At 37.1% G+C, this 27,070-nt stretch overlaps 5 protein-coding genes across 7 annotated transcripts in view; 4 read left to right on the forward strand and 1 right to left on the reverse strand.

Annotated features, from left to right (window-relative positions):
- Positions 1 to 8,336: 8,336 nt before the first annotated feature.
- LOC106315431 (CTP synthase) lies at positions 8,337 to 13,107 on the forward strand. The gene is made up of 20 exons (XM_013753159.1): positions 8,337 to 8,449; positions 8,898 to 9,069; positions 9,464 to 9,543; positions 9,686 to 9,772; positions 9,860 to 9,910; positions 10,016 to 10,133; positions 10,217 to 10,273; positions 10,363 to 10,427; positions 10,506 to 10,589; positions 10,677 to 10,727; positions 10,812 to 10,874; positions 10,973 to 11,019; positions 11,103 to 11,172; positions 11,259 to 11,321; positions 11,439 to 11,528; positions 11,612 to 11,878; positions 11,964 to 12,049; positions 12,131 to 12,179; positions 12,262 to 12,436; positions 12,524 to 13,107. The coding sequence occupies exons 2-20, from the start codon at positions 8,952 to 8,954 to the stop codon at positions 12,694 to 12,696; spliced, it is 1,794 nt and encodes a 597-aa protein (XP_013608613.1). The 5' UTR covers positions 8,337 to 8,449; positions 8,898 to 8,951; the 3' UTR covers positions 12,697 to 13,107.
- Positions 13,108 to 13,528: 421 nt separating this feature from the next.
- On the forward strand, positions 13,529 to 20,228 carry LOC106306901 (ribonuclease H2 subunit B). Its single transcript, XM_013743690.1, has 11 exons — positions 13,529 to 13,630; positions 13,735 to 13,818; positions 13,993 to 14,052; positions 14,152 to 14,253; positions 18,989 to 19,065; positions 19,143 to 19,266; positions 19,374 to 19,438; positions 19,561 to 19,630; positions 19,730 to 19,805; positions 19,911 to 20,004; positions 20,112 to 20,228. The coding sequence occupies exons 2-11, from the start codon at positions 13,761 to 13,763 to the stop codon at positions 20,226 to 20,228; spliced, it is 843 nt and encodes a 280-aa protein (XP_013599144.1). The 5' UTR covers positions 13,529 to 13,630; positions 13,735 to 13,760.
- A 595-nt stretch (positions 20,229 to 20,823) lies between these two features.
- On the forward strand, positions 20,824 to 22,690 carry LOC106306910 (alpha-ketoglutarate-dependent dioxygenase alkB homolog 6). 3 transcript variants are annotated; one of them, XM_013743709.1, is made up of 8 exons: positions 20,824 to 20,909; positions 21,191 to 21,305; positions 21,390 to 21,450; positions 21,559 to 21,597; positions 21,683 to 21,795; positions 21,920 to 22,148; positions 22,247 to 22,293; positions 22,382 to 22,690. In XM_013743709.1, exons 2-8 carry the CDS (start codon positions 21,210 to 21,212, stop codon positions 22,526 to 22,528), a joined length of 732 nt encoding a protein of 243 aa, XP_013599163.1. In that variant the 5' UTR covers positions 20,824 to 20,909; positions 21,191 to 21,209; the 3' UTR covers positions 22,529 to 22,690. The 3 variants fall into 3 exon arrangements, with proteins under 3 accessions (XP_013599163.1, XP_013599155.1, XP_013599171.1); XM_013743701.1 differs by having other exon boundaries at positions 20,830 to 20,909; positions 21,208 to 21,305; XM_013743717.1 differs by lacking the exons at positions 20,824 to 20,909; positions 21,191 to 21,305 and having other exon boundaries at positions 21,420 to 21,457.
- A 7-nt stretch (positions 22,691 to 22,697) lies between these two features.
- LOC106306893 (elongation factor Tu, chloroplastic) lies at positions 22,698 to 24,355 on the forward strand. Its single transcript, XM_013743679.1, has one exon. It carries the CDS (start codon positions 22,788 to 22,790, stop codon positions 24,201 to 24,203), a length of 1,416 nt encoding a protein of 471 aa, XP_013599133.1. The 5' UTR covers positions 22,698 to 22,787; the 3' UTR covers positions 24,204 to 24,355.
- A 589-nt stretch (positions 24,356 to 24,944) lies between these two features.
- Positions 24,945 to 27,070, reverse strand: part of LOC106297546 (vacuolar protein sorting-associated protein 2 homolog 2-like) — an 8,220-nt gene continuing 6,094 nt past the window's right edge. The window contains exons 2-11 of the mRNA XM_013733766.1: positions 26,704 to 26,746; positions 26,365 to 26,399; positions 26,229 to 26,279; positions 25,991 to 26,095; positions 25,822 to 25,893; positions 25,672 to 25,743; positions 25,504 to 25,584; positions 25,358 to 25,393; positions 25,188 to 25,258; positions 24,945 to 25,116 (exon numbers count right to left, since the gene is read on the reverse strand). Of these exons, the coding sequence (XP_013589220.1) occupies positions 25,056 to 25,116; positions 25,188 to 25,258; positions 25,358 to 25,393; positions 25,504 to 25,584; positions 25,672 to 25,743; positions 25,822 to 25,893; positions 25,991 to 26,095; positions 26,229 to 26,279; positions 26,365 to 26,399; positions 26,704 to 26,746 (627 nt within the window). The 3' untranslated portion in view covers positions 24,945 to 25,055. The remainder of the gene's footprint in view (positions 25,117 to 25,187; positions 25,259 to 25,357; positions 25,394 to 25,503; positions 25,585 to 25,671; positions 25,744 to 25,821; positions 25,894 to 25,990; positions 26,096 to 26,228; positions 26,280 to 26,364; positions 26,400 to 26,703; positions 26,747 to 27,070) is intronic.

A 27,070-nucleotide genomic window follows, 5' to 3' on the forward strand; every position in this document is an offset into this window, starting at 1 on the left:
ATAATTTATTAGACATTTTCATAAATTTTTGATCCACAAAAAAACAAAATAAAACATTTGTATAGATGCACGGACCATATTCTAAAAATGGTGGTAATACAAATGACGGTTTACAAGATAAAATAACATTAAAAAATATAAACTATAAAATTATTATGCTTATAAATGTTATTAAATAATCATTTAACACATGTAAAACTTTAAAATACATATTATCACTTAGATAAAATAAATATTTACTTACAAAAATAAAAGCAAACATCCACAAAGTCGTGGTTTAAATGTACACAAATTTAAACTCATTTATAATTTCTTATCAGTTACATCAAATTTATATTTTCATTTTATTTTCTTACAAATTTAAATCTTAATTTGTATATGTTTCAAATTTGATAGAAGTTTGACAATCATTTTATTTTCTTATAAATATTATAGCTAATGTTTAATTTATAAATAGCATGCTAATTCACAATTGTCTATTTTCGTACTTTTTTTAAAAAAAATTTGTTCGCTATATATCTTAGACATGAATCTTATTATATAAATGTTAGATTTGTTTATATAACCTAATATCGGTGATACATTTTACGCTAAAATGCTAAAATATAAAATTAAGTACAAATATAACATTTAAATTTACAAATAAGACTACATTAACAAATATATCATTAAATACAAACACAAATTAAATACGCGCGACCATCAAGGTCTAGTATTATCTAAAAGTGGTTTCCGAAAAATTGTGCCGACTCATTATTACTAGTATTTTTATTTTGAAACCATACATTATAACTGCGTTCGTAAGCAATTAATCTGGTGGTGCACCAAAAAAGTAAGCAATTAGTCTGGAGAATCTTTCGAGTATATATTAGTTCTGACTAATGTATTTTTCTGTCCAAGATTCCTTTCAAGCACTCTTTAGAACTAGTACTAAAACACACGTATCTCGAATATTACTTTCATATCTCAATATTTGTTTTTATCATGGGTTATTGACAAAAACCGATACATATCACCTGTATAGTCTAAGAACAACCTCATCGAAAAACTACTCAATGCTAAATGTCTTTCAAATAAATAAAAACAATTATACTTAAAATGGATGGGTCTCTTACATGTCAAAATATCTCAAAATATCACATTTGATACTTTTTAAAAATATATCTTAAATTAATTTTCTAGCTTATTATCCGAAGTTCATACCTTTGCAATAAGATATCTCAAATTAACATTTTCTAGCTTATTAGAAGTTGATAGTTTTACTGGTAAAACTTTCTATCTTAAAAGTAAAATTGTCAGGTTTAAATCTTAGTAACTATGGAAAAAATAGCAACCGGTACTTATCTCTACTCCAAAAAATTATAAATTTTGGTCCAAATTTTTTTGCAATAAAACAAATTGTTCCAGTCCGGTACATCTACGATATTTTTATTTTAACTTGTACTGGATAAAATCTTTTATATATGTTATAAAAATACTTAGTGTATAGGTAACTGCGCAAGCTGTAGAACGAAAACTTTGATTTCTTAACCAATAAAATCATTACTGTTCGTATCAAGACAATGTTTCTTTTTGGTTAAATGCATTGTTTATGTATTTTTCTTGTTAAGAATTTAATATTTGGTTAATATATGTACCGAAGTTCTTATATGAAAAAAAAAACTAAATGGCGCATTATCCGAACAAGATTACTCGTAGCAAAGTCAAAGTTTATAACGATGTATCTTTCACTGCTATGCCAAAATAAATAAAATATTCATTTGGACTTTTATGCTGATAAAAAAATATCAAAGGAATCCGTTAATTTAAAAGCACTTCGGCTATTTTAGATAATCTTTTACCGCCATCTGCTGTGAAAAAAGTTATCCCTGGTCCCTGGTAGGGACGTAGGGGCCAAGGACGTAGGGTCTTATTGATTTCGCTGTGGGGACGAAAATCTCATGTTGTTGTCCAAGTTGGGTGAATCTCATTCAATAACGTTTATTCTAGTTAATATTACTGTTACAATATATATCTACTGTCTAGCTAGGGACTAGCTTTGTAGTTTGTTTACACGTCTTTAAACCTCACTGTTTCCAAAATTAACGAAATCTTTTATCACAGCAGCAACAAGTCTATACTATCGCTTGTGTTGTTTTTGATCTGAAAAACGATCAAATAAAACTGTAGGATTATGCGTATCTCTTACCGTTTCGAACTATGTTCATATATTTTACTGTTCTCTAACACAACTTACTTTGTATGTCGGTCTACTTTGATAATCTTAGTTTGTACATCTTTATTTTTAAATGTTGATATCAAAAGAATCAGCTTTAATTCAAGACTCAACAGTACACCTAACCTTATATAACCAATCTTGTTGTCTGCCAAGAGTGATATATAGGTAAACAATATCTATAGTTATAAGTTGGTGACTAGGTGGTGTTATGTTTTTTCTTCTAATACGTTGATTTCAATATTTTACAGAAAACAATATTCTTTAATCGAGTATTACCCCTTATCAAACCAACGTAAAAAATACCTTATATTAAAAATGTAATCTGATTTTAAGCGAGTCGTAACTCATGATGTATGGCGAATGCACCCATGATATTTGCAAAAATAGTGTATTTCTTCACTAATTTGTATATGTATTTATATGATTTGTAAGTTACTCGTTAGGGCAACCCCAACGGTTGAAACGCATTTTAAAGTTCTTAACAATTTAATATAAATATTTTTAATGTAGTTAGATTAAATAATAAAACTTTAATAAAATTGACCAATAAATAAACACACAACTGGTTGTACAGTACCAAAACTGTTCTAATAAGAACATGATTAACCTCAGTTTTTTAGCGGAATTCTTAACTCATGATTTGACATTATTATTATTTTTTTTTTAATTTTTACACTTTTTGTTTAAAAGACGGTTCTTATATATCTTATTTAATAGACGGTTCTTAACTTTTCTTAGTTAAAATTAAGAATCGTCTCTTACCCGAAGCTAAGAACCCCAGTTAAAAGACTGAGATTAATCATGGTCTTAAACATCTATTTTTAGATACTACTTTTTTCCTCTCACCTCTTTTTTCAATCTTCTATTGTTTTAATGAGTCAAGGACTCTTCTTCATCCCTCCCTTGGGGGTGGTCTCATACTATTTGTGCACCCACTACCCAGTGATTGACTACAAGTGATAACCAGAAACAAGTGAAACAATCACCCTGCCCTATTCGGTGGAGACGCTGCGGCTAATGGCGCAGTTGAAACTTAAAACATGTAACTTATAAGGAAAAGTTTTTATATTCTTTCAAATCTTTTGTTTTCTCTACAAAAATAAGAATAGTAAAAACTTCTCTTAATAATTTTTTTTCTCCGTGTTCGTTAAACTTTATAAGATGCATATTTCGTTGGCAACCACTTCTTGAGTTATCTATGTTATTTTGAGTTGGTTATATTCGACTCCAGATCAGTCTTCACACAACTCAGCTTCTTGTAATACCTCTTATACTATTTCTTGACTGATATATCTCAACGATGTCAAACCTTTTTTCATAGCTGGTTGTGGTCATAAGACTCATAACATCTACATTCCAAACTAAACCAATGTAATTTTTTTTTTTAAAGCAAGCAGAACACGATTTATTAGTAAAAATTAAGAAACAAACTGAATAAGTAGAAGGAGCGGAATATATACAAAAATACAAATGTTAAATTGCTGAAACATTTGATATGATTTTATTTCTGCTTTTATATTGCAATGTTTTGATATATGAAATGGATAATATGTTTTAGCTAAATGTTTTAGTTAGAAGCATTATTTTATATAATATGCTAAATCATACATAAAACGAGAGATTAAAAATCTGGTAAAAATTACTTTTGTACTAATTATTTAGAAGAAGAAAACATTGGCAATCAGTTATTGAATTTCAAAATATAATTTGGTAGGAAATTCCTTTTGCAATCAAATTTCCTTGCTAATTAAGCACAACAAGATCAGATGCATGTGGACCTACATGATCATTTTTAGATCTTCTAAATACCATGACTGCCGCTGGTTATTATTCTATTATATTTGATGCATAAAGGTCCGATTCTATGTGTGAAATATTACTGTTTCTGTTTTTATAACATCTCACTTTATTATATTATAAAAAAGATTGGTACACGAAATTAATTAGTCACTTAGGTAAGATCATTACATTGAGAGCAAATCATGAAACTTATTATATTCATAAGCTTTCTTGGACAAAATATCTGCTGCTTGATTATTCTCCTTGTTAATATGATCAATAGAACAAACTGGTAGTTATCCAATGCCTTAAGTCACATAAAGATCTCCAACATTTTGCTCTCCTCCATAATATTTATCACTGAAACTAAGTCATTTCTTATTAGTTTCAAACCACACATTTTCCATCACTTTGCTCAACAAATCGTAGCGCATGACTCTCTATGCATTACATAGCTCCTAGTTTTCAGGTTATTTGTCCAATTCCTCCTCCTTCGGTCAGCTGTTTCAGGACGAGGGTACAATATGTAACAATTCTAAATTTCTCCTTTCTTTTTTTTTTTTTTGTTAAAGGGTTTCTAAATTTCTCCTTTCAAACTAAATTTTGTAAAGAAAATTATTGTGCATGTGACATATTTTGTCACATCGTCCACGTATGTTAAATTAAAGTACATAGAAAATATTTTTGCCGTAAAAAAATAGTATCCCGGAGATCCAAGGTAACTGAAAATTTACCAGAGATTCGCTACTAAAAGTATAAAGGTCGTCCTTGAGTAATTTAATCACGGTATTAAGTTAAGGCCTAGACCACATTCAAGTATACATCGGCCACACTGGATCATATTTATATAGGGTTAATGGGTTTGTAGTTGTATAAAGAAAAACAGATTCACAGTGTTTTTACCGTAGAAAATGAATAGTCAAATTAATTTTTGTAACTAAAATTTAGTCAGAAATAAAAATTGTTAAATCAAAACAACATATTACCTTACCTTTTTCAGGGTGTATAGATGTCTTTTGAATCAGAAATTCTATACAATATTATTTTGCATATAACACTCATAGCTACAAGTATAATAAATTATATTTATGTAGTTTTGTATAATTTTAGTATTTTAATTTCAATATAATTTAATGAAATTTTAATCTAAAAAATCAGGTCCGTCATTAACCTCCCTTACAAACCTCCTCAACACATAAAATGTATTTAGGAAAGTATCCCGTCACCAAATCTTCTAGTGAAGTGTTTATTCAGTAATTAGTAAAAATATATAAAACTTACACTATCAAATGATTTCAAGTTGCATAGTAACTACGACTGATGGATTTCATGATAAATGAACTTAGAAGCTACTTCAAGAGGCCTTGTGCTATTTCAAAACAGTGCAATAATGAAACTGTTTATCATTGTTTATTTAAAAAACTATTACCATATTTATCTGGAGAATTCCTTAAATTACATAGATACTTATCAATCATAAGCAGTGTTTTTAAAACCGGACCGACCCGATGGTTGGACCGGGTTTGACCATGAACCGGTTATATAGCCGGGTTGGATCCAGTAATTGGTTTGACCATGAACCGACCACGTCGATGAATTGGATTTCAAAGTTATTAAACTGATAAAAGCCACTAATACTATCAAAAATCTATAAACCATCCATTAAACATAAAACTAGTTTATATTTATAATGTTTTATGTTTAAATTTTATTTATATTTTAATTATGTATCATATTTAATAATATTACTTTAAAATTTATATACTAAAAATATATTAAACCAAAGTATTGAATCATGTTTGATCCGGTCGAACCATATTGAACCGTGATCCAAAAAAATTCCGGTTCAGTTTCCGGTCCGGTTTTAAAAACACCGATCATCAGCTATCGTTAACATATACAAATTTTTGGCAACTACAAATCGATATCGCTACATACTCGATTAGTGAACTAGTTAAACCGATGCATTAAATATCGTTACTTAAATTACTAGGCGATGATTGTTTATGACCTAATAGAATATATTAATACGGAGCGCGATCGCATGCATTAGTTAATACCGTTGCAGAAATTGCGGTGCGCAGGGCTCTATATAAGTCCCGTATCCGTAGGACCCGGCACAAAAATCAGTTTGTTTTCAAAATTATAATAATAATGTACTTCTAAATATAGTTTATGTGAAAATCTTTAGTATAAATATTGTATAAAATGAATAACGAATTTACAAGTATAAGTATTTAGGGATTGACTTGAAATAATGCAAATTTGTAAATTAATAAAATTATTATTTAGAAATCATAATTAGATGCAAATAAATTACAATATCGTAAATTTTTACAAAATGAATAGAATTATTATTTTTAGTTAATAATTTATATGATAAAATATATCTATGTTAAAATATTTGATAAGAAAAGCAAACATGTATCTAATATAATATATAAGATATGTTAGAATGTATTTATTAGGGCTGGGCAAAAAATCCGAATCCGAAGAACCGAACCGAACCCGATCCAAAAAAGTAGTACCGAATCCGAACCGAAATTGATTAAATATCCGAACGGGTTCAAAATTTTGGTATCCAGAGAACCGAAACCGAACCCGACCCGAACTGAAGTATTTCGGGTACCCGAATGTATCCGAAATAGATTTATATATCTAAATATATTAATTATTTTTAGATTCAATGTATATTAAAAACATTCAAAATATATAAGATACTTTTAAGTTGTCTAAAATACTTGAAAATATATACAAATATTCAAAAGTAAATTTCTAAAATAGTATAAAATATACCCAAAACACCAAAAATAGTTGAAATGTCTACTGATTGTCTATCAAAATATTCAAACAAACCAATTTATATGTTAAGTTTAGGTACTCTGACATATGTTATTCAAGTTTATATGTTATATAGTATTTTATTTACAGATTTTGAGAAATTGAAACTATATATTGAATTTTAAAATTTTAAAAATCATTTAAATGGGTTATCCGAACCCGAACCGAACCCGCAAAGATCCGAACCGAACCCGAACCGAAATTTAGAAATACCCGAATGGAGCTAAAATCTTTAACCCCGAAAACCCGAAACCCGAATAAACCCGAACCGAACCCGAATGGATACCCGAACGCCCACTCCTAGTATTTATTGATCTGCTATTTCATCTCTACTCCTTATCAAATCATACGTTTTTCGCATTTTTTAAAAATTAGGTTTTCTTTATAGTATACACACTTACACAGCTGTCGTCATGGTAAAAGCATAATCATAAAATAAAAAGTGTAACTAATATATTTTAACTATCTTAATCACATTTCTAATTAAATATATCCATTTTAATGATTTATGCTAATATTTATTCAATTATTCCTTTGTTTTACTAATTTCTGACATAAGTTATGTTTGTAATGATATTTTCAAAATGATGAGATATTGCTACCTTTCAGAAGGCATTTTACAAATTATTAGTTGCATATGATATTAGATATAATTAACTCACACGAATCAGTCATTTATTGCTTACTAGTTTCAACCTATGATTATTAAAAAATTATGTATCAAAATTCAAAAAGCGGAATCTGAAGATTATTTCTCTTAATTATTTAAATTATTTAAATATTAACCTTCAAATTTTATATACTTTATAATTGTATACAATTTTTGATATTTCTTTATGTGCTCTTATTTGATTCCAATTATCTATTTTATGATAGTTGTGTTTTAAAAAGTAATAACGAGTTAAAATAGAATAGCACTACATAACAAGTATGCAGCAACAGGTAATAGATGTGCAGTGGCCCAACTGCCCATGGCCATGGTAATTTGGTAAGTCAAAATTTTTAATAATAAATAAATGTGTAAATTGTTTTAATGCTAGAGACATATATTATATTTTAAAAAATATTTAAGAATCTGAATTTCAGTTAACAAAACTACCCATAACTCACTTGATTATCAAGAAAATTTGGGAGGGGACTACAACAAAAACTCCAGGACAAAACAAAACTATAATTACCACTATATTTTTGATCAAAAAAAAAAAAATTACCACTATATTTAAAAACTAGACAAACATAGTTGTATTTTAACAAATCTCCACAAAAAAGAAAGGAAAACGATTAGATATGAAAACTGTGCATTGCAGACAAACTAGCTAGGAAAAGGAAACAATGTCCTAATCAAAATACCTCCAAATGTTAACACTGTGTAAGATAACCAGTCCTTTTCATTTCTGTAAGATTAAAAAAACAATAGTAGATAAAATGAAAAAAAGTCGAGAGAGAAAAATGCTTTAGGTGTTAATTAAATATGAAACATGACACCTTCTCTTCAACTTTCAAAGGTGAACGAACACTGGCTTGCTTATAAAAAGGGCATTCACCATCTCTCGTTCGATTCACAAATTGGATAAAAGTCTCTACTTTCAATTCTCGTTTTATAAAAAATAGGTGAGTCTAATACCCTTTCCTCTAACTTAATTTTGGTCGTTCACTTCTAATCTCACTACACTTTCAACTCTTAACATACTAAAAATTTCAAGATGTCAGATTCTTCTGTTTCTTTCCTGCTCCTCTCTGTTTTAAACAACCAAACCTTCTTGCTTTTATACATACAAACATACACTTTCTCGCAGCCTTCCTCTGCTTTTGCTAGTTACTTGGGACAGATTGTATTAGCACAACTAATCAGGACATAGAAATGAAATATGTCAGATTTGTAACAATAATATTTTGTCTGAGCTTTTACAACCGTTGGACAAAACCAAAAGCTGGATGCTTCTTTCTCTCTGCTTATATACTCTGTTTCTATGCTCTGTTTTACTTTTATCTATTAGCTCGTTCTCTCTTACACTTTTACTTAGAAAAAAGTTTTTTTTTTATTTGCCCTCTTTTTCAGGAAACTGAGTTGAGCAAAGCTATCTTTCAGACGAAGTGGTTAAGGAAGAAGAAGATGAAGTACGTAGTGGTTTCAGGTGGAGTAGTGAGTGGACTCGGAAAAGGAGTCACGGCAAGTAGCATCGGTCTCATCCTCAAATCATGTGGATTCCGAGTCACCGCCATTAAAATCGGTCTCTTTTTCTCTCCTTATTACAAAAACCTTGTCGTTGTTTCTTTCATGTGTGTAATAACGAACATGTCCCCTGTTTCTTATGTTTTCTTCAGGCAAAAAATTCGTTTCTTTTCTTTTCTGTTCTTTCACTTTTGCTTTTGATTTTTTTTCTCCCAACGAAAAAAAAAAGTTTCAGATTTGATTTCCTTTAGGCCCCAGTATTGTACAAACAAACTTTGAAAAGGAGTTTCCTTTTCTCCTCACGCGTGTAGAAAAGTTTAGAAACAAAAAGATTCCAAGGATTTAAAATATTTTTTTTCCTTTTTTCACTCTGTTGAAATTCTCATGACAAAAGTTCAACACTTTTTTTTTTGTTTGAGAAAAGTTTAACACTTTCATGATTACTTTTACAGATCCTTACTTAAACATTGATGCTGGGACCATGTCACCTATTGAACATGGTGAAGTTTACGTCTTGGACGATGGTGGCGAGGTACTACAACATTTAATGAATTCTTTGCTCTGTTTCTTTTAATGGAAATGCCATTCAAATTAGTTAGGTCCAACAACCTTTTAAAATAATAATGAATTTTCTCTCTTTTTTTTTGTTGTTTTATTTTTAATAAAAAAAAAAGGTTGATCTTGATCTTGGGAACTATGAGAGGTTCATGGACATCAAGCTGACCCGTGAAAACAACATAACTACCGGGAAGGTTTATAAGGTATTGTGTTTTTGTGGATGTTTATAAAATAATTTAAAATGTTAGATTTTTGAGTTTTGAAGTTTGATGTTGAGGTTTTGTGAACAGCATGTGCTTGAGAAAGAGAGGAGAGGAGATTATCTTGGGAAGACTGTCCAGGTATGTTAGAAGAACAAGCTTAATATACCTACAGGTCCTACACCATGTGTGTTGTTGAAACTCCTCTGAGAAAGATTTTTGAATCTCTATTGTTGGGTTTTGCAGGTTGTTCCTCATATCACCGATGCTATTCAAGAATGGATTGAGCGTGCAGCTAAGATTCCAGTTGATGGACAGTCTGGTCCAGCTGATGTCTGTGTCATTGAACTTGGAGGAACAATAGGTATTTTGATTTACTTCACTTCATTAAGACTTCACCTCATGTCAGGTTTAGTTTAAAAACATGAACCTCTTTGAATTTTGCAGGAGACATAGAGTCCATGCCTTTTATTGAAGCTCTTGGGCAGTTCTCCTATCGTGTTGGTAAGAAATGGTTTGTGTGTATCTTGTTCTTTTTGAGTTATAACACTAAAAGCTCTTACTTAAGCTGTGTGTGTTTAACATTTTTCCAGGCTCTGAGAATTTCTGCTTGATCCATGTCAGTCTTGTGCCTGTATTGAATGTTGTTGGTGAACAGGCAAGTCTCTTGAGACTTGTTTCTTTTGGAGTTTTTATCCTAACGATGTCTAACATAATGTGGTCTAATTGCTTACAGAAGACTAAACCAACGCAACATAGCGTTAAAGACTTGAGAGGCCTTGGCTTGAGCCCTAACATCTTGGCTTGCAGAAGCACAAAGGTATCATCCTTGTAAAGTCTTTTATATTGGTAACGTTTGTTCTTCAATCTTGGCTCTAAGTTCCTATACTGAATATTGATTTTGTAGCCACTTGAAGATAATGTGAAGGCCAAACTCTCTCAGTTTTGCCAAGTTCCGGTATGTAATATTTACAAGACACAACTTTAATCTTTTTCTTTGCTGGTACAGACATTGCTAAAACAAGATGTAATTTATTTGCAGATGGAGAACATTGTGACTCTCTATGATTGCCCCAACATTTGGCACATTCCATTGCTTCTCAAAGTGAGTAGCTTTTTCTCATTCCACCATACTCTCATATTTTTGGTAAACAAGGTTGTTCTCAGCACTGATTTCCTTATGTTTTAACTTTGTCTGAGCAGGAACAAAAGGCACACGAGGCGATTCTGCATGTCCTGAACCTTACAGGGTGTGTCTCGCTTACTCATATTCTTGGTATAGATTGGTTCATTAATTTAAATGCTGATTCTTGTGGGGATATCATTGTAACAGAATTGCAAAGGAGCCTGCATTAGAGGAATGGTCTCTGATGGCTAAAATGAGCGACAAGTTGCACGTTCCGGTGTGTTCCTGGTTCTATCATGACTTAGTTGATCTCTCTGGTTCTCATCTAGACACTGACTTCATTATGTTTTGAGTTTTTTTCAGGTAAGAATTGCTGTTGTTGGGAAATATACTGAGCTCTTGGATTCATATCTTTCCATCCATAAGGTACACTTTCTCAGGATACATCAGTCTCATAAACTATAACCATATATACAGAAGCCTCTCTATGACCAAACTCTTCATAAGCTATCTTCTATAATATCTTGTATGTGTAATGAGCAGGCTCTCTTGCATGCTTCTGTGGCTAGGCGCAAGAAACTTGTCATAGATTGGATTCCAGCTAGTGATCTTGAACAAGGTGCCAAGAAAGAGGTAATGTTTACACTTTACACTAATCTCTACTACTCATACAAAATATATTAAGACACTGAACCAAAAAAGATTCCTCTCTGCAGAATCCAGATGCATATAAGGCAGCGTGGAAGTTACTCAAGGGTGCTGATGGTATTCTTGTGCCTGGAGGTTTTGGAAACAGAGGTGTACAAGGAAAGATTCTTGCAGCCAAACACGCCAGAGAAAACAAAGTTCCATACCTTGGTATCTGTCTAGGTATGCAACTCGCTGTGGTCGAGTATGCAAGAAACGTACTCGGTTTGGCAGATGCAAACAGCGCTGAACTCGATCCCAACACCAAGAACCCTTGTGTTATCTTCATGCCTGAGGTCTGTTCCCTTCCACATTTTGTCACTGTTTGAGTTTCAACAAGCTCCATTCTACTTAATTTATGAGACCGTGTGATTCAAGCAGGGCTCGACAACTCATATGGGAGGCACCATGAGGTTAGGTTCAAGAAGAACTTACTTTCAAAGCAAGGACTCCAAATCAGCAAAACTGTAAGAACATGATTCTTCTCCCATTCTTACTAGTATGCATCTTAGAGTTTAACAGACATCTTATTCTTTGGAATGTTTCAGATATGGGAACAGAAGTTTTGTCGATGAGAGACACCGACACAGATATGAGGTACTTTAAGCATCTTCCAGATTATAGTAAACAGTAATCTCTTCTACAGTTTAATCTAAAGCCACCAAATGTTTTCTTCCAGGTGAATCCAGCTATGGTTCCACGTTTCGAGAGCTCTGGACTCACATTCCCAGGAAAAGACGAGACGGGTCAGCGAATGGAGATCGTTGAGCTGCCAAACCATCCGTTCTACGTTGGAGCTCAGTTCCATCCTGAGTACAAATCAAGACCAGGCAAACCATCTCCTCTCTTCCTAGGTAAAAAAAAGAAACAAACACACAATCTTGTAACACTTTCTTTATGTAATGCATACTTATTACTCAAACCTTATCTAAAACTCGCAGGACTAATTGGAGCAGCTAGTGGAGAGCTAGACAATGTACTGCAACAAAGCTGCCAAGAAAGCGTCGGCTCACGTCCTCACTCCAACGGAAAGCTCGAGAGGCTTTACTGGAAAGGTGCAGCGAAAAAGCCAGTCAGTGTTGTATACAGTGTATGTGATCGTGTCTGCTCATGAAGATGGCTGCATCAACGATGACTTTCTCTCTATAAAAAGATGTTTTATCCGGATTTTTTTTAACGTGGATTGCTTCGCTTATGGAGGAAGAGAGAAGGCTGTACAGTTTGAGGATTGGCTTTTTATACGAGATGTGTTTCTTAAAAGATTATGAAGAAGAAGAAGAAGAAGAAGACTAAACACAAGCAGCATTAGAATATATATATACCTTTGTCTTTTGTAATCGGTAATATCTAGAGTCGTTTGATTTGACTCTCTCTTCTGCTGCTGTGTTTCTTGGATTCTTATGTAGTAGCTTATCTTTGTGTTGTTTTTCTTGTTTTTGGGTTATTTAAACATTTCCAGAGAAGTTTTTTTGATTTCTCTGTATGTTAATGTAGCTTCTATGTTATTTGAATGGTTTATGTTATATTTACTAGCTATCTTCTTTTTTCTTGGTTTGACTCCATTGAAGAAGGAAGCTTTGCCTCACCTTTCTTGAAAGACGTTACCAAAACTAATATAGGGACTATAATTGATGTTAAGTCCTGGGGTCTATTTAGCTTCAGTTTTGTTGGAAATCTTTGGTCTGGTTAATAACCTAGTTAGTTATCTATTCTTGCAGTCAAAGATTGTGTGAGAGTCTCCATTGAAGCTTCTTCAATGACTAAGGGTTGTTTTGTTACCTAAACTAATATAGGGACATATCTGGAAAATACCTATTAAAGTAAGGGGTCTGTTTGCAAATATATTTTCTTTTTATTTGTCTATGGGCCGACTTTTCTTAATATCCCAGGCCCATATTTAAATGCGCGCGCTACTTGCCTGCCATTGCGCGAATCTGATGGACTTGTCGTTTCTCTATCATCTCCTGTACGCCAACTGTTCGATGAAATGTCTTTCAGAAACTTCGTCCTGAATCATTTACCTCACTAGTTTCTCGCCTTCATCACTGGTATATCATCTTAAATTGTTGTTAAGGGCTATCGTAAAGTTCAATCTTTACTCGCTCTAGCTCTTGTTTAGTTGAGTGACTGATGTACGCTTCTTCAACCGTAAGATTTGGGCTTACTAAAAGCTTGAAGATGAGTTCTACTGTTTGGTGGGAAGGAGTTGAGAAGACACGAGTTCTCATTGCCCCAGGTTCCTTTCTTCTACCTCATATTTTTTTGTTTTATTGTTAACCTAAATGACTTCAGTTATGCATTGGTGTAGGAATGTCATAAGCATTACTTTTTACTCTCAAAGATTACTTTAAGACTATTGTTCATCATTATAAAAAGGATGTTGCTGAGTATTTTCGTTTCATATGTGAAGATTCAGCATGTGGAGGAAACAAACCTGGAGAACTATTAACACTTCGCCATCCAAAATCAGGTAATGTGATTTAGATTCTTGACAAGACTGCTATATAATGTTGTAGGACAGTTGTTAGCATCTTTGTGGTTGGTTTGATATCTTTGCTTCTATGGGCAGAAAATGGAACTTGCTACCTTTTTAACAATGACATGCTTCAAGAAATTCAATGGTTTAAGCAATCATATGGTTCTTGGTTCCTTGGAGATTACATTTCTCAAGGTAAATTCCACTGTTGATTATTAAGTGTAGATGAATGTATGGAGTATGTAGGCTGAATGATTTTATTATGTAACGTGATTACAATATTTATAGTGATTAGAGGAGCTAAGCTAGGTATTACAGAATGACTAATCTACCTTTCTATACATATACTCTACACACCCCCTCAAGATGGAGGGAGCTTGATCACTCCAATCTTGTTAATCAGCTCAGTAAAACGTGATCTCGATAAGGGTTTAGTAAGTGCATCAGCTAACTGATCCTTGGTAGAGACATGAGAGACGCGGAGAGCTCCGGATTGGACATTACCGCGAACAAAATGATAGTCTAGAGCAAGATGCTTCATACGAGAGTGGAAAACCGGATTGGCACTTAGGTATGTAGCACCGACATTGTCGCAGTATATTGTCGGAATCGTGGGCACTGTGATACCCAAGTCAGTAAGCAACGAGCAGACCCACCGAAGTTCAGATGCCGTGTTAGCTACAGAACGATACTCCGCCTCCGTCGAGGAGCGCGAGACACTGTTCTGTTTGCGTGAAGACCAAGCGATTGGTGTAGAACCAATATAAAGAACATAAGCATTGGTGGAGATGAAGTCATCACTATCACCTGCCCAATCAGCGTCCGAGTAGGCGTGAAGCGTATGAGGAGAGTGTCTACTGATGTGAATGCCGTGACTAAGTGTGCCTGCGAGGTAGCGGAGAACTCGTTTCGCAGCCTTCCAATGTTCATCAGTGGGCTGGTGCATAAACTGAGAGAGACGGTTCACACTGTATGCAATATCCGGGCGGGAGAATGCCAAGTATTGGAGACTGCCAATAACCATTCTATACTCACGAGGACAGTCCAAGACAGTACCCGAGTGTAAAGTCAATTTGGAAGCAGTCGCCATAGGAGTAGAAACCGGGTTGGCTTCGAGCATGTTCATCTTGGTGAGGAGATCGATAATATATTTCCGTTGCATCAAGTGGAGTCCTCCAGATGTTCTTGTGACCTCGATACCCAAGAAATAGTGCAAGTCTTTAGGTTCTTTGAGTGAGAAACGTGAGGCAAGAACCTGAATACAAGCAGAGACCAAGCGAGTAGTACTTCCGGTGACGATAATATCGTCGACGTAGACCAAGATGTAAAGGACGTCGGAGCCGGCGATGTAAGTGAAGACAGAGATGTCAGCAGTGGAGTTATGACATCCCATCTGACAGAGAAAGGTCTTTAGTTCTTGATACCACGCGCGGGGCGCCTGTTTGAGACCATAGAGAGCTTTCCGCAAGCGGCACACATAGTGGGGTCTGTCTGGGTCTTTGAACCCCGGTGGTTGGGAAACATATACCTCATCTGTAAGGTGTCCTTGAAGAAAAGCGTTGTTAACGTCTAACTGTTTGATCGACCAGGAATGAGTGACGGCATGATGAAGTACAAGACGAATGGTGAGAGACTTGACAACGGGACTGAATGTCTCCCCATAATCAATCCCATAAGCCTGAGTGAAACCACAAGCAACCCATCGAGCTTTTGGCCTGTCATAATCACCATTTGCTAAAAATTTATTAGTAAAAATCCATCTTGTATCAATAATATGTTGATGAGGTTCTGGAGGAACAAGCTCAAAGGTGCGATTCGCAATTTGAGCATCATATTCATCACTCATGGCTCGTCGCCATTTCTCATCTCGCATGGCCTGGGCCACGGTTTTGGGAATCGGATATGGGTCTTTAGTTTGGGCAATGAGGGAATATTTCTTTGCTGGTTTGATAATTTGGTTTTTGCTTCTGGTTTTCATGGGATGAGCGTTTTGGACTGGTGGTTGTAATGGTTCTGGTGAAGGGTTTAGTTCGGGTGATGGAGATGGGTTTGGCGCGGGTGATGGAGAAAGAGGAGGTATGGGAGTCGGCTGCAGGTTAGAAGTAGGAGGAATTAAGGGTGAGATATCATTACCTGCTGTGTCTGAGTGTGCATCACTAGTATGCACCGGTGAATTCATACCTGAGCCCATGTTAGAGTCATGTTCCGCTGCAGCAGAGCTAGCGGGACCCGTTGATGAAGACGGAAACTGTGGCAGGTGAGGATCCTGGCCCGGGGAGGCAACTTGTTGAGTGTGTACGAGTGGCGTTGGGTTGATAGGTATGGTGGTCGGTGGACAAAAGATAGGAGGTGAGGTGTTTGGTTCTGGTATCGGGGTAGCACTCTTGGGTACAAAGGGGAAGCTGGATTCATCAAACTGAACATGCCGAGAGACATAGATACGCCCAGTTGACTCATGTAGGCACAAGTACGCACTCTGTGTAAGAGAGTACCCAAGGAAAACGCAAGACAGGGACCGGCTCTCCAATTTGTGAGTTGCGTAAGGCCGAAGCCAAGGATAACACGCACAGCCAAATACACGTAGCTTCAAGTAGTTCGGATTCTTCTGGAAGAGCTTTGCATAAGGAGATTGTTGAGCTAGGACTGGAGTGGGAAGTCGGTTGATAAGATATACCGCTGTTGCAAAAGCATAAGTCCAATACTCAACAGGTAATGACGCTTGATGGAGAAGCGTAAGTCCTGTCTCTACCACATGTCGATGCTTGCGTTCAGCTATTCCATTATGTTCTGGAGTGTGGGGAGGAGAGGTGAAATGAGAAATCCCATTAGTGGCCAGGAAGGATCGCAGAGCTAAGAACTCACCCTCATTGTCCGAGTACAAGTTTCGGATGGTAGCAGCAAAATGTTTTTCCACAACTGCTTTGAATTGGATAAAGGTTTCTTTGACCTGAGATTTTTGCTTGAGGGGATAGAGCCAAGTGTAGCGGGTATAGTGATCAACAAAAACAAGGTAATATTTGTAATGGTCGATGGAGAGGACTGGAGATGTCCAAACATCAGAGTAGATATACTCGAGGGGTTGAGAAGAGATGATGATATTTTTGTAAAAGGGAAGCTTATGACTTTTATTAATGAAGCAATGAGAACAAGGATGTTTTTGTAAAGAAGAAGCAACATGTAAAGCAAATTGCGAAACAATGGTTTGTAAAACAGCAGTAGACGGGTGGCCTAGACGAGAATGCCAAGAGGAATGGGTCGTTTTTGGTGATGGTGAGGCAAAGAGGGAGACGGTTTTGGAAGATGAAAGAGGCCACTCGTACAACTCATCTTTAGTTTTGCCTTGGAGTAATCGGACCCACGTGCTGAGATCCTTCACCTGAAAATGAGCAGGAAAAAATTCAACCGAAACATTATTAGAGTTGCACAAATGAAACACAGAGATAAGATTTTTCTGGAGATTAGGAACACAGAGAACATCTTTTAAAGTATAAGAGCGAGAGGGTGTGGGTAAGAGTGTGGAACCAGTATGCGAGATGGAGAGGCCGGAGCCGTCTGCGATCGTGACTTCCTCTCCGCCAGTATATGGTTGGTGCAGAGAGAGGTTGCTCAGATCAGTGGTGAGATGATGCGTGGCGCCACTGTCGAGGATCCAGCTATTTGGATTGTATGACTGTGCCATAGCCATATTAGCACGTGGTTGCCATGCGGTTGAACCTGGTGAGAACGATCGAGCACCGGGCGCGGAGGAGTAAGCAGTTCCCTGCAGTTGTGGACATCGTCGAGCGCTGTGTCCTTGGACAGCACAAATTTGGCAGCGACCCTGATAGCCACGAGAAGACTGATCACCACGGGCAGAGAAGTTTTGTTGTTGAGACCAAGGCTGCTGTTGGTTACGATTGTTGTTGTTGTTGCGGTTCTGCCCATGATAGTTGTTGCGACCATTGTTGTAAGAACCAGTTGAGTTCCCACAGTGAGTAGCTGCATTCACGGTGATGGGAGGTGATGACAGCACGCCTTTGCTCTGAAGCTTAACTTCATGATGCAAGAGCTTTTCATGAACCTCCGCGAGGGAAGGAGGTGAGTCTCTGCCTTCGATGGCATCAATGACCTGCTTGTAATCTTCTGGTAGTCCTTCAAGAACATACTCAAGCTGATCTTCAATGTCAATTGGCTTGCCAAGTAACGCTAACTGATCAAAGCGCGTAATGAAGCCTTGAACGCACACATCGATCGACATCGTTCCTTTGGTCCAAGTTTTGAGTTGTTGACGGATCTGTTTGACGTGCGCACGGCTGGGCTTCGCGTACGTCTCTGAGAGTGTTTCCCAGATGTGGTTTGAGGTCGTTGCGGTAGAGAGAATTGGTTGTATCGTGACAGTGATAGCCCCAAGCAGCGCACTATAGATCAGTTTATCTTGTCGTTTCCACAGCGTATACTCCGGATTTGGCGTAGTTACTCCATCGACAGTGTTCGTTGGTGGTGGAATGATGACCGATCCGTCAAGATAGCCAGCGAGATCATATCCATCAAGTAGGGCGTGGACTTGACGGCTCCACATCAGAAAGTTTGAAGCCGTTAGCTTGGTAACATTTGTCATGTTGATGTTGAGAAGCTTGACAGTGTCAGACACTGTTATTGTTTCAGAGTTAGAAGCCGGTGAAGAAGAAGACATGATGAAGCGTGAAGAAGAAGAAACAGAAGAAGTCGAGGAAGAGTAGAAAGAAAGGTTGGCGGCTTAAATAAAAATTTCAGATCCCTAGATATCAAGCTCTGATACCATATGGAGTATGTAGGCTGAATGATTTTATTATGTAACGTGATTACAATATTTATAGTGATTAGAGGAGCTAAGCTAGGTATTACAGAATGACTAATCTACCCTTCTATACATATACTCTACAGAATGTTCATGGTTGTTTTCTTGTTACAGATGGAAGCTTATATATGGCTACTCCGGTTGATCCTGTTTTCATCTTGTTGCCTGTTTTCGACCAAGCAAGAATGAAGGTCACTCGCTCTATGCTCCTTGGCTCTTCTCAATTTCACTGTTACTTTCCTGTCTGACTTTAATTGTCGATCTGTAGAAAGGGGATGATCCTGGAAAGTTCAGGCAACTGGATGAGGTTTTATTTGTTGAAGGATATCCTGAATATCAACATCTGTCGTCACTTGCAGAGAAGTGTATGGAGATCGTTTGTCAAACTCAAGGTTAATTGTTCTTCTTTGGTTTTGGAAAACATGGTTGCACTCGCACACGCTCCTTGGTGATCTCTAGTTGTTCAGTATCCTTATTCCTGTTTCATCTCTTCTTGCAGAGGTTGGATCTATGAAGTTTTATCGACTTGATAACTCGAAAGTTTTAGCTTGGTTAACTTGTAAGGTATGCTCTTGTTGTCAGAACATGATTGATTTACTGCAGCCTTTGCACTCTAACTTGTTTTGTTTCACATTCCGTAAATTTTTGTCCTTCTGTTTAAGGTTCCTGCAATTTAATGAACGCAGGTGCGCTCTTTAAAGAAGGCTCTACCGGCATTGGACAAGAACTATGCAGCTCAAGATGAGAAACAAACATGTAAGTTGTAAAACAGAAACCATTTCTTTTCTTGACGTTGACCCTTTCAAGAGGTGATGTTAGATGGCATTTCACTGATATCGTTTTTGAAATGTGCAGTGGTGGATGCAGTTTCAATTGTGGGAGAGTACCTGAAGACAGAGCCTTGGTTGAAGCTTCTCTATGATCATCTTGGGTACCTTTTTTCTTTGTCAAAAAAATCTGAGATCCTTCACTCACTTAGCATAAGAAAATCATAAGTTCTTACAACGATGTTGATTATGTAATGTTTATCTTGCAGACTGGAGTTTGTAGACCCAACAACGAAAGAAAGCAATACAGAGACCTTTCCAAATGCAAATGAGAATAAAATGGACTACTCAAATTCATTACAGGTGTGTGTGCGTATGTTTCATTGCACAACCTGTAGACAATTAGTTCATATCGTGGGTGTACCTTGTTCTTGTTGACTTAAAAGAGGAAATGTCTTTGGTCTATGTAGGAGAGAGCAAACAAGAAGACAGGAAAACCTGAGAAACAGACAAAGCAAGCAAAGGTAGAGACTGGATCAAAGAACATAAGGGATATGTTTTCAAGGGCTTCTAAGAAAAAGTGCTGAAGCTATCCAGTTATATATGATTTGTTATTTTCAGCTATCAGTGATCTATTTTGCTTAGCTAGCAACATCTTAAACAAAGACCGATTCACATTTTATTTCAATTCTCAGTTTCTAACTAGTATTTCTTATTAGGGCATCTCCAACCCCATTCTATTTTTTCTTCTAAAATAGAATTTAGAGTACAAATGCTCCAATAATACTATATTTTCTATTCTATAACAGTGTAAACATATTTTTTACTCTATATATAGAATAATTATTTTATTTTTTGTTCATCATTCTATTTTTCACTCTAAAATAGAGTATCATTGTAACAACATCTAACTTTATTATAGAGTTATTCTATTTTAGAGGAAAAACTCTTTTTTTTTTTTTTGGGGTCAAATATGTATTACTCTTTGCTACAAGAATTTGCTTATATACGAAAACCATTCTAAACTCAAGATCATAAGTTCATTTACAAGTGTTATTCGTTTGCTCTCCGATGTAACATGTCGCGGCTCCGTAAAGAGGTACTAATGGGCCTGTGGGCCTAGCCCATCACGTGGCTGTCCCACGAAATAATTAAGTACTCTTTCCTAAACTAATCAGGAGGAATAATCAGATTCTTCCTCTCAATTGAAAGCAATTCTCTTCTCTTTCAGGGTTGATCGATAGCTCTGTTTCCTGCTGCAGTTACTGGTTAGTTTCATTCACCCTTTTGCTATGTATTTGATATATATTTTTTTCTTTCTAGAAATGGGTTTAAGTAGAACACAGACGAATCATAGTTGGAATAGACTCTAGTTCCTTTAAAAAAATATACGATTGCTTTTGAGCTCCCATCATAGCTGAGACAGAGTAATAGCTTTGCGAGAATGTTAGTTTGGATCTGTAATTGGAACTCTCCGCTTATGCTTGGTTTTGAAAGTCTCTTTCTTGATTGAAGATTCAATAAGACTGTTTCTAATTACCAAACAAAGTTTGATTCTTGATACAGCCATGGAGTTGGAGAGCTTCAGGGTAGGTCTTACCCCTACAGTCTTCTACATTCCTGGTTTCATTACTGACGAAGAACAAACTCAGCTCCTCAATCATGTAATCTCCTCTCCACATCTTTTGCCATTTGAGACATCTTGATCTTGTATTCTTCTCTTACACATTTTGCTGTCATGTTTAAAGATATATGGAGGATCTGGTTCCAAGTGGAAGACGTTAAAGAACAGAAGGTTACAGAACTGGGGTGTGTTGTGAGGAGATTTTCTTCCACTTCGTTTTCATTACATTGTGTTTGTGTGAGTATTTTAAGAAAGAAACAAAAAATGTCTTGAGCATTTGTTCTTTCTTGCAGGTGGTATGGTCCATGAAAAGGGTCTTGTTCCACAAGAGTGTAAGTAAAAAAATAGGAAAAACATCAAATCATTCTTTTGATAATTTAGATACTCAAAGAGTATACCTTTTTTGCATTGTTTCAGTGCCTTCTTGGCTTACAAAGATTACCGAGAAAATTCATGAAAGCACGGGTCTTTTCCCTTCTGCTATAAATCATGTCCTCATCAATGAATACCATCCTGACCAAGGGATAATGGTACCTCATCCTTCTTCTCAGTCGTTAAATCTTCTTACTTGAATGGTTTATTATCCTGTTTTAGTTTTCTGCTAAAGTTCATGAGCAAGTTTTGTTACTTCCATGGTTGTTTTTTTTTCTACAGCCACACCAAGATGGACCCGCTTATTTCCCTGTTGTAGCTATCCTGTCTCTAGGCTCACCTGTCGTTATGGACTTCAGTCCGCATTTGAGATTAAGATCATCAGACGATGATGACATTTCCAGAGATCAAAGTGGAAAGAGTGGTGTGCCTGAGAGAGATGATAAACACTCATTCTCCGTTTTGATGATGCCTCGAAGTCTACTAATCTTCAAAGATGACGCTTACTCAGGTCTCTGCAAGCTTTAAATCCATATTTAAACTAAATAGAGTAGAAAAAAGTAATCCGGAGCAGTCGGTTATATTCATATTATCCTCTCTTGTTTTCAGATTACCTCCACGGCATCAGCGATAGTCCAACACAATGCTACAAACAGGTGCACAACACAAAGCTCCTTCTCGTATGTAAAAAGGTCATGCTATTAGCGAAAAAGACTTGACTTTATTATGGTGCTTCGTGTTTAGGTCATTAATGAAGCTGAAGCTTTGTCTTTCTCGGAGAATTCTAGTGGAGAAGATGGTGACAACAAGATTCTTCACAGAGACCAAACGAGAGTTTCACTTACCTGCCGTTTAGTCCCCAAAGTCCATAAGAATCTCTTCAGGTTTTAGAGAAAACAAAACAATGTAGTTTACCCTTACTGACGTTCGGATGTCTCACCGTTTATGACTGGGAAAACCGTCACGATTTGTAAACGTAGGAAACCAAAACGGTAACCATTTGTGTTTGTGAAGAGATAGGATTAACTAAATATGAGCCCTACATTTTTTTTCTCGTGAAGAGATAACAAACAGTCTCACTCTATCCCTCACCAAATCTTCTTCTTCTCCACCAAATCTGAAACCCTAGATTCTCGATTCTCCTCCTCCCATGGCGATATCGTCTCCCGCCTACTCCAGACTTATCTGCTCCTACTCCTCCCCCTCCCCCTCCCCTTCCCTCTCTCCCGCCATTTCCACTTCCGTTAAACTCAACCTCTCTTCCTCCTTCCTCCCTTCGTACTCACTCTCCACCCCCTCAGCTCCCCACTCCCCCCGCCGCTCCTTCACCGTCCGCGCCGCCCGCGGGAAGTTCGAGAGAAAAAAGCCCCACGTCAACATCGGAACAATCGGCCACGTCGACCACGGCAAAACCACCCTAACCGCCGCCCTCACCATGGCCCTCGCCTCCATGGGGAACAGCGTCGCCAAAAAGTACGACGAGATCGACGCCGCGCCGGAAGAAAGAGCCCGCGGCATCACGATCAACACCGCCACCGTCGAGTACGAGACGGAGAACCGCCACTACGCCCACGTGGACTGCCCCGGCCACGCCGATTACGTCAAGAACATGATCACCGGAGCCGCGCAGATGGACGGAGCCATCCTCGTCGTCTCCGGCGCCGACGGACCTATGCCGCAGACCAAAGAGCACATCCTTCTCGCTAAGCAGGTCGGCGTCCCCGACATGGTCGTCTTCTTGAACAAAGAGGATCAGGTCGATGACGCCGAGCTGCTGGAGCTCGTTGAGCTTGAGGTGCGTGAGCTTTTGTCCTCTTACGAGTTTAACGGTGATGATATCCCGATTATCTCCGGATCCGCGTTGTTAGCTGTAGAGACGCTTACTGAGAACCCCAACGTGAAGAGAGGAGATAACAAGTGGGTGGATAAGATCTACGAGCTGATGGATGCTGTTGATAGCTATATTCCAATTCCTCAGAGACAGACCGAGTTGCCTTTCTTGTTAGCTGTTGAAGATGTGTTCTCCATCACGGGGCGTGGGACTGTGGCCACAGGGAGGGTTGAGAGAGGGACTGTTAAGGTGGGAGAGACTGTGGATTTGGTTGGGTTGAGAGAGACTAGGAACTATACAGTCACTGGGGTCGAAATGTTTCAGAAGATTCTTGATGAGGCATTGGCTGGTGACAATGTTGGGTTGTTGCTTAGAGGGATTCAAAAGGCTGATATTCAGAGGGGGATGGTGTTGGCTAAGCCTGGGAGTATTACTCCGCATACTAAGTTCGAGGCGATTGTGTATGTGTTGAAGAAGGAGGAGGGTGGGAGGCATTCTCCGTTTTTCGCGGGGTACAGGCCTCAGTTTTACATGAGGACGACGGATGTTACGGGGAAAGTGACGAAGATTATGAACGATAAAGATGAGGAGTCGAAGATGGTTATGCCTGGGGATAGGGTGAAGATTGTTGTGGAGCTTATTGTGCCGGTTGCTTGTGAGCAAGGGATGAGGTTTGCTATTAGAGAAGGCGGGAAGACCGTTGGTGCTGGAGTTATTCAGTCTATCATCGAGTGATCGATTAGAGAGTTTCATATAGTGAGCAATCTGTCTACTTGCGTTCTTTTTGTTTCACTCTTGATTCGCAAAACTCTTTTCTTTTTGTGCCATTTTCTGTAAGAACTTGAAATCAAAATGTCATATATTTCTTGATTGCCTGACCTTCTCTATATTGTTCTTGCATTTATTAATCAATATTGTGAAACTTGATTGATTCCACTTTCAGATAATAATCCATTGTAAAACTTGATTAGGTTGCGTTTTTCTTGATGTAGTAGAAGTTATTGTTTTCTGAGTGACCTTCAAGATTTCTATCACTTTGTATATTAATAATCAAGTGGGAAGATTACATCAACATCCACAATGATTCTCATTACAACGTGACATGATAAGTATTGGGGCCGAGCATGAGGAATCTCGTGTTATCATCCTTCAATGATGACTTGTTACAGACTCTTTCTTAATTTAATCTCTCTTTTGGTTCGAGCTTCGACGCTTTTCATTCAGACCTATGAAGATAGAGAAAGACCCAAAAGGGAGAGTATCTCCAATGGAACACTATTTTTTCCTCTATATTTTACACCATTGGAGCAAATCCAACTCTATCTATAATAGAGTTATTCTATTTTAGTGTAAAATATAGAGAAAATAATAGTGTTCCATTGGAGATGTCTAACGTCTATGGCACAAGTGGTTTGGATGAGATTTATTTGCAAGGTTGATGATAATTAAAAAAAAAAAAAAAGAAGTAAAGTGTGTTCGATTTAGACTTGTTTGTTACATAAGTAGATATTATACAGATTTCTCAGAACATGAAGCTGTTTCTTTTGAAGCATGATGGGTCTGCAAATAAGAAAGGTTCATTGTCTCTCAGATTCGTCGTAGTGAAGCCAACCTCCTCTCTAGATCATCCACTTCGGTAGATTCCGAGCTGCAAGAAGAGTTGGAACATGAAATGAATGAATTATCAAAAGTAAGACCTGATATGGTCAATGTACATACTCGTTCTTGTTATTGACTGTAGTGGGAGCAGCGGTTTTTGTAGCAATCCGGCCCTTCGGAGCTGAAGATAACTGTTTAGAAAGAAGCATGAAACATAGTTTTAGTTTTAGGCAACTTTGAATGTTTTCCTTTAACAAATTTAGGCTAATAACTAATTAAGAAAAACCAACCTGAGATGCAACACCAACACCAATCTCATCAAGCACCTATAAGAACGAGGCGATACAGAGGAATGAGTCAGATAGAGGAATCTTGGAGAAAACAAACCAGCGGTGTGTTGAGTATGAATCCTGTGATAGAAATTGCAGTAACGAACCTGGTTAGTTAGATCTTCGGTTTCTTCTTCAGCTTCGTCTTTGTCAAGTGTTTCATCAATTGCCTCTGACATCATCTCTATCTGTAAAGACACACAAAACAAACATGACACAGCCAATCTTTGTCATTACACCAGGGCTTCAGAGAAACGAATAGAGATAGTGCTTACCGTCATGTCAAGTTGTGCTGACTGCTTCTGGAACTCCTTGATCACCTTAGCTTGTTTGGTCGGTGCCATTTGCTGAAAAAATGTGAAAACAGCATTGCAAGTTATGTGAAAAAAGAAGTGAGAAGGACCCAAGCAAAGTGAGATCATTACCTTGTTCATTGCAACCATAGCTGTGGTTGCACCTTTCATGCCTGATGAGATTGAGGTGCTTGCATACAAAGCCTATGTGTTTATATTATCATCAAACCAGCAAAGTCAGTTCATAATGGTATCAAAGCATGTGAAAGATGAATTGGGGAAAGAAATTAAGAAAGCTAACCTGTGTATGAGTGGTTACACCCCGGATTTGAGCACGGCTTCCCTGCAAGTTGGTTATCTGTTGCCTCAATCTAACAAGTTGCCGAGCTAAGATCTTGGTGGCCGCCTATCACAAAATTTTTTAAAACAAAAAACAAAAAGAAGCTTATTAATGCCTCAATCTGACAGTGTTGAACCAACAAGCTAGTAAACAATAGTAATAGTAAGGAAGAGGTGTGATTTTAGTACACAAGTTTTACCTCATTTCCAGTTTTAGCTGTTTGCTTGATTTCTGCCACAAGCCTCTTCTCCTAATGTGGCCATGTCAGTAAAACCGTCAAGAGTTACTAATGTAAGCAGCATTGAAGAAAAGTTGGAAGAAGATGTCATTTTTACCTCCAACTGAAGAGATGTGATCTCGCGTTCGATACCTGCAAAAAATTACATTGAGATAAAAATCCAAAACACTATCTTACAATGCAAATAAAGTAAATCCAAAGGAAACAAGCTCAGAGCTAGCATCGAATGATGCAACTAACTCTAGACTCAGAAGTAAAGGAGCAATAACTGATTTGTTCTTAACTAACTTTGATGATCTAAGGGATCCACTAAGATCCGCAGGGAAGAAGCAAAAACAGTCTTTTACAACATATGATATGGTCTTATTACACCTCTAAGACTTGCATTTGCTAGACCATGAGCAAATTTTCAAGAGAGAGAGAGAAGAACACATACCACGTGTAGCCACAGCCATTTCTCTCTTGCTGGTGCGGAGAGCACACTACAAGAAAACAGGGGGATTCTGATGGCCGAAATCGTCGGAAATTCGTCGGAATAGACCGATTCCGACGAATTTCCGACGAACCCGTCCGTCGGTATCGTTTCGTCGGAAAAAAAAAATTCGTCGGAATTTCGTCAGAACTTCCGACGACTTTCTGACGAATACCGAGAAACGTCATTCTGACGAACTTCCGACGATATTACGATGCGGATACACGAGACCAGAGTTCATCGGAAAACAACGTACCGACGAAGAACGTTCGTCGGACAATTCCGACGTAGAGTGTTCCTCGGTTTATTCCGACGAACTTTGGGCGTCGGA

Source organism: Brassica oleracea, chromosome C1 (assembly GCF_000695525.1).
Source record: "Brassica oleracea var. oleracea cultivar TO1000 chromosome C1, BOL, whole genome shotgun sequence".
Classification (NCBI taxonomy): domain Eukaryota; kingdom Viridiplantae; phylum Streptophyta; class Magnoliopsida; order Brassicales; family Brassicaceae; genus Brassica; species Brassica oleracea.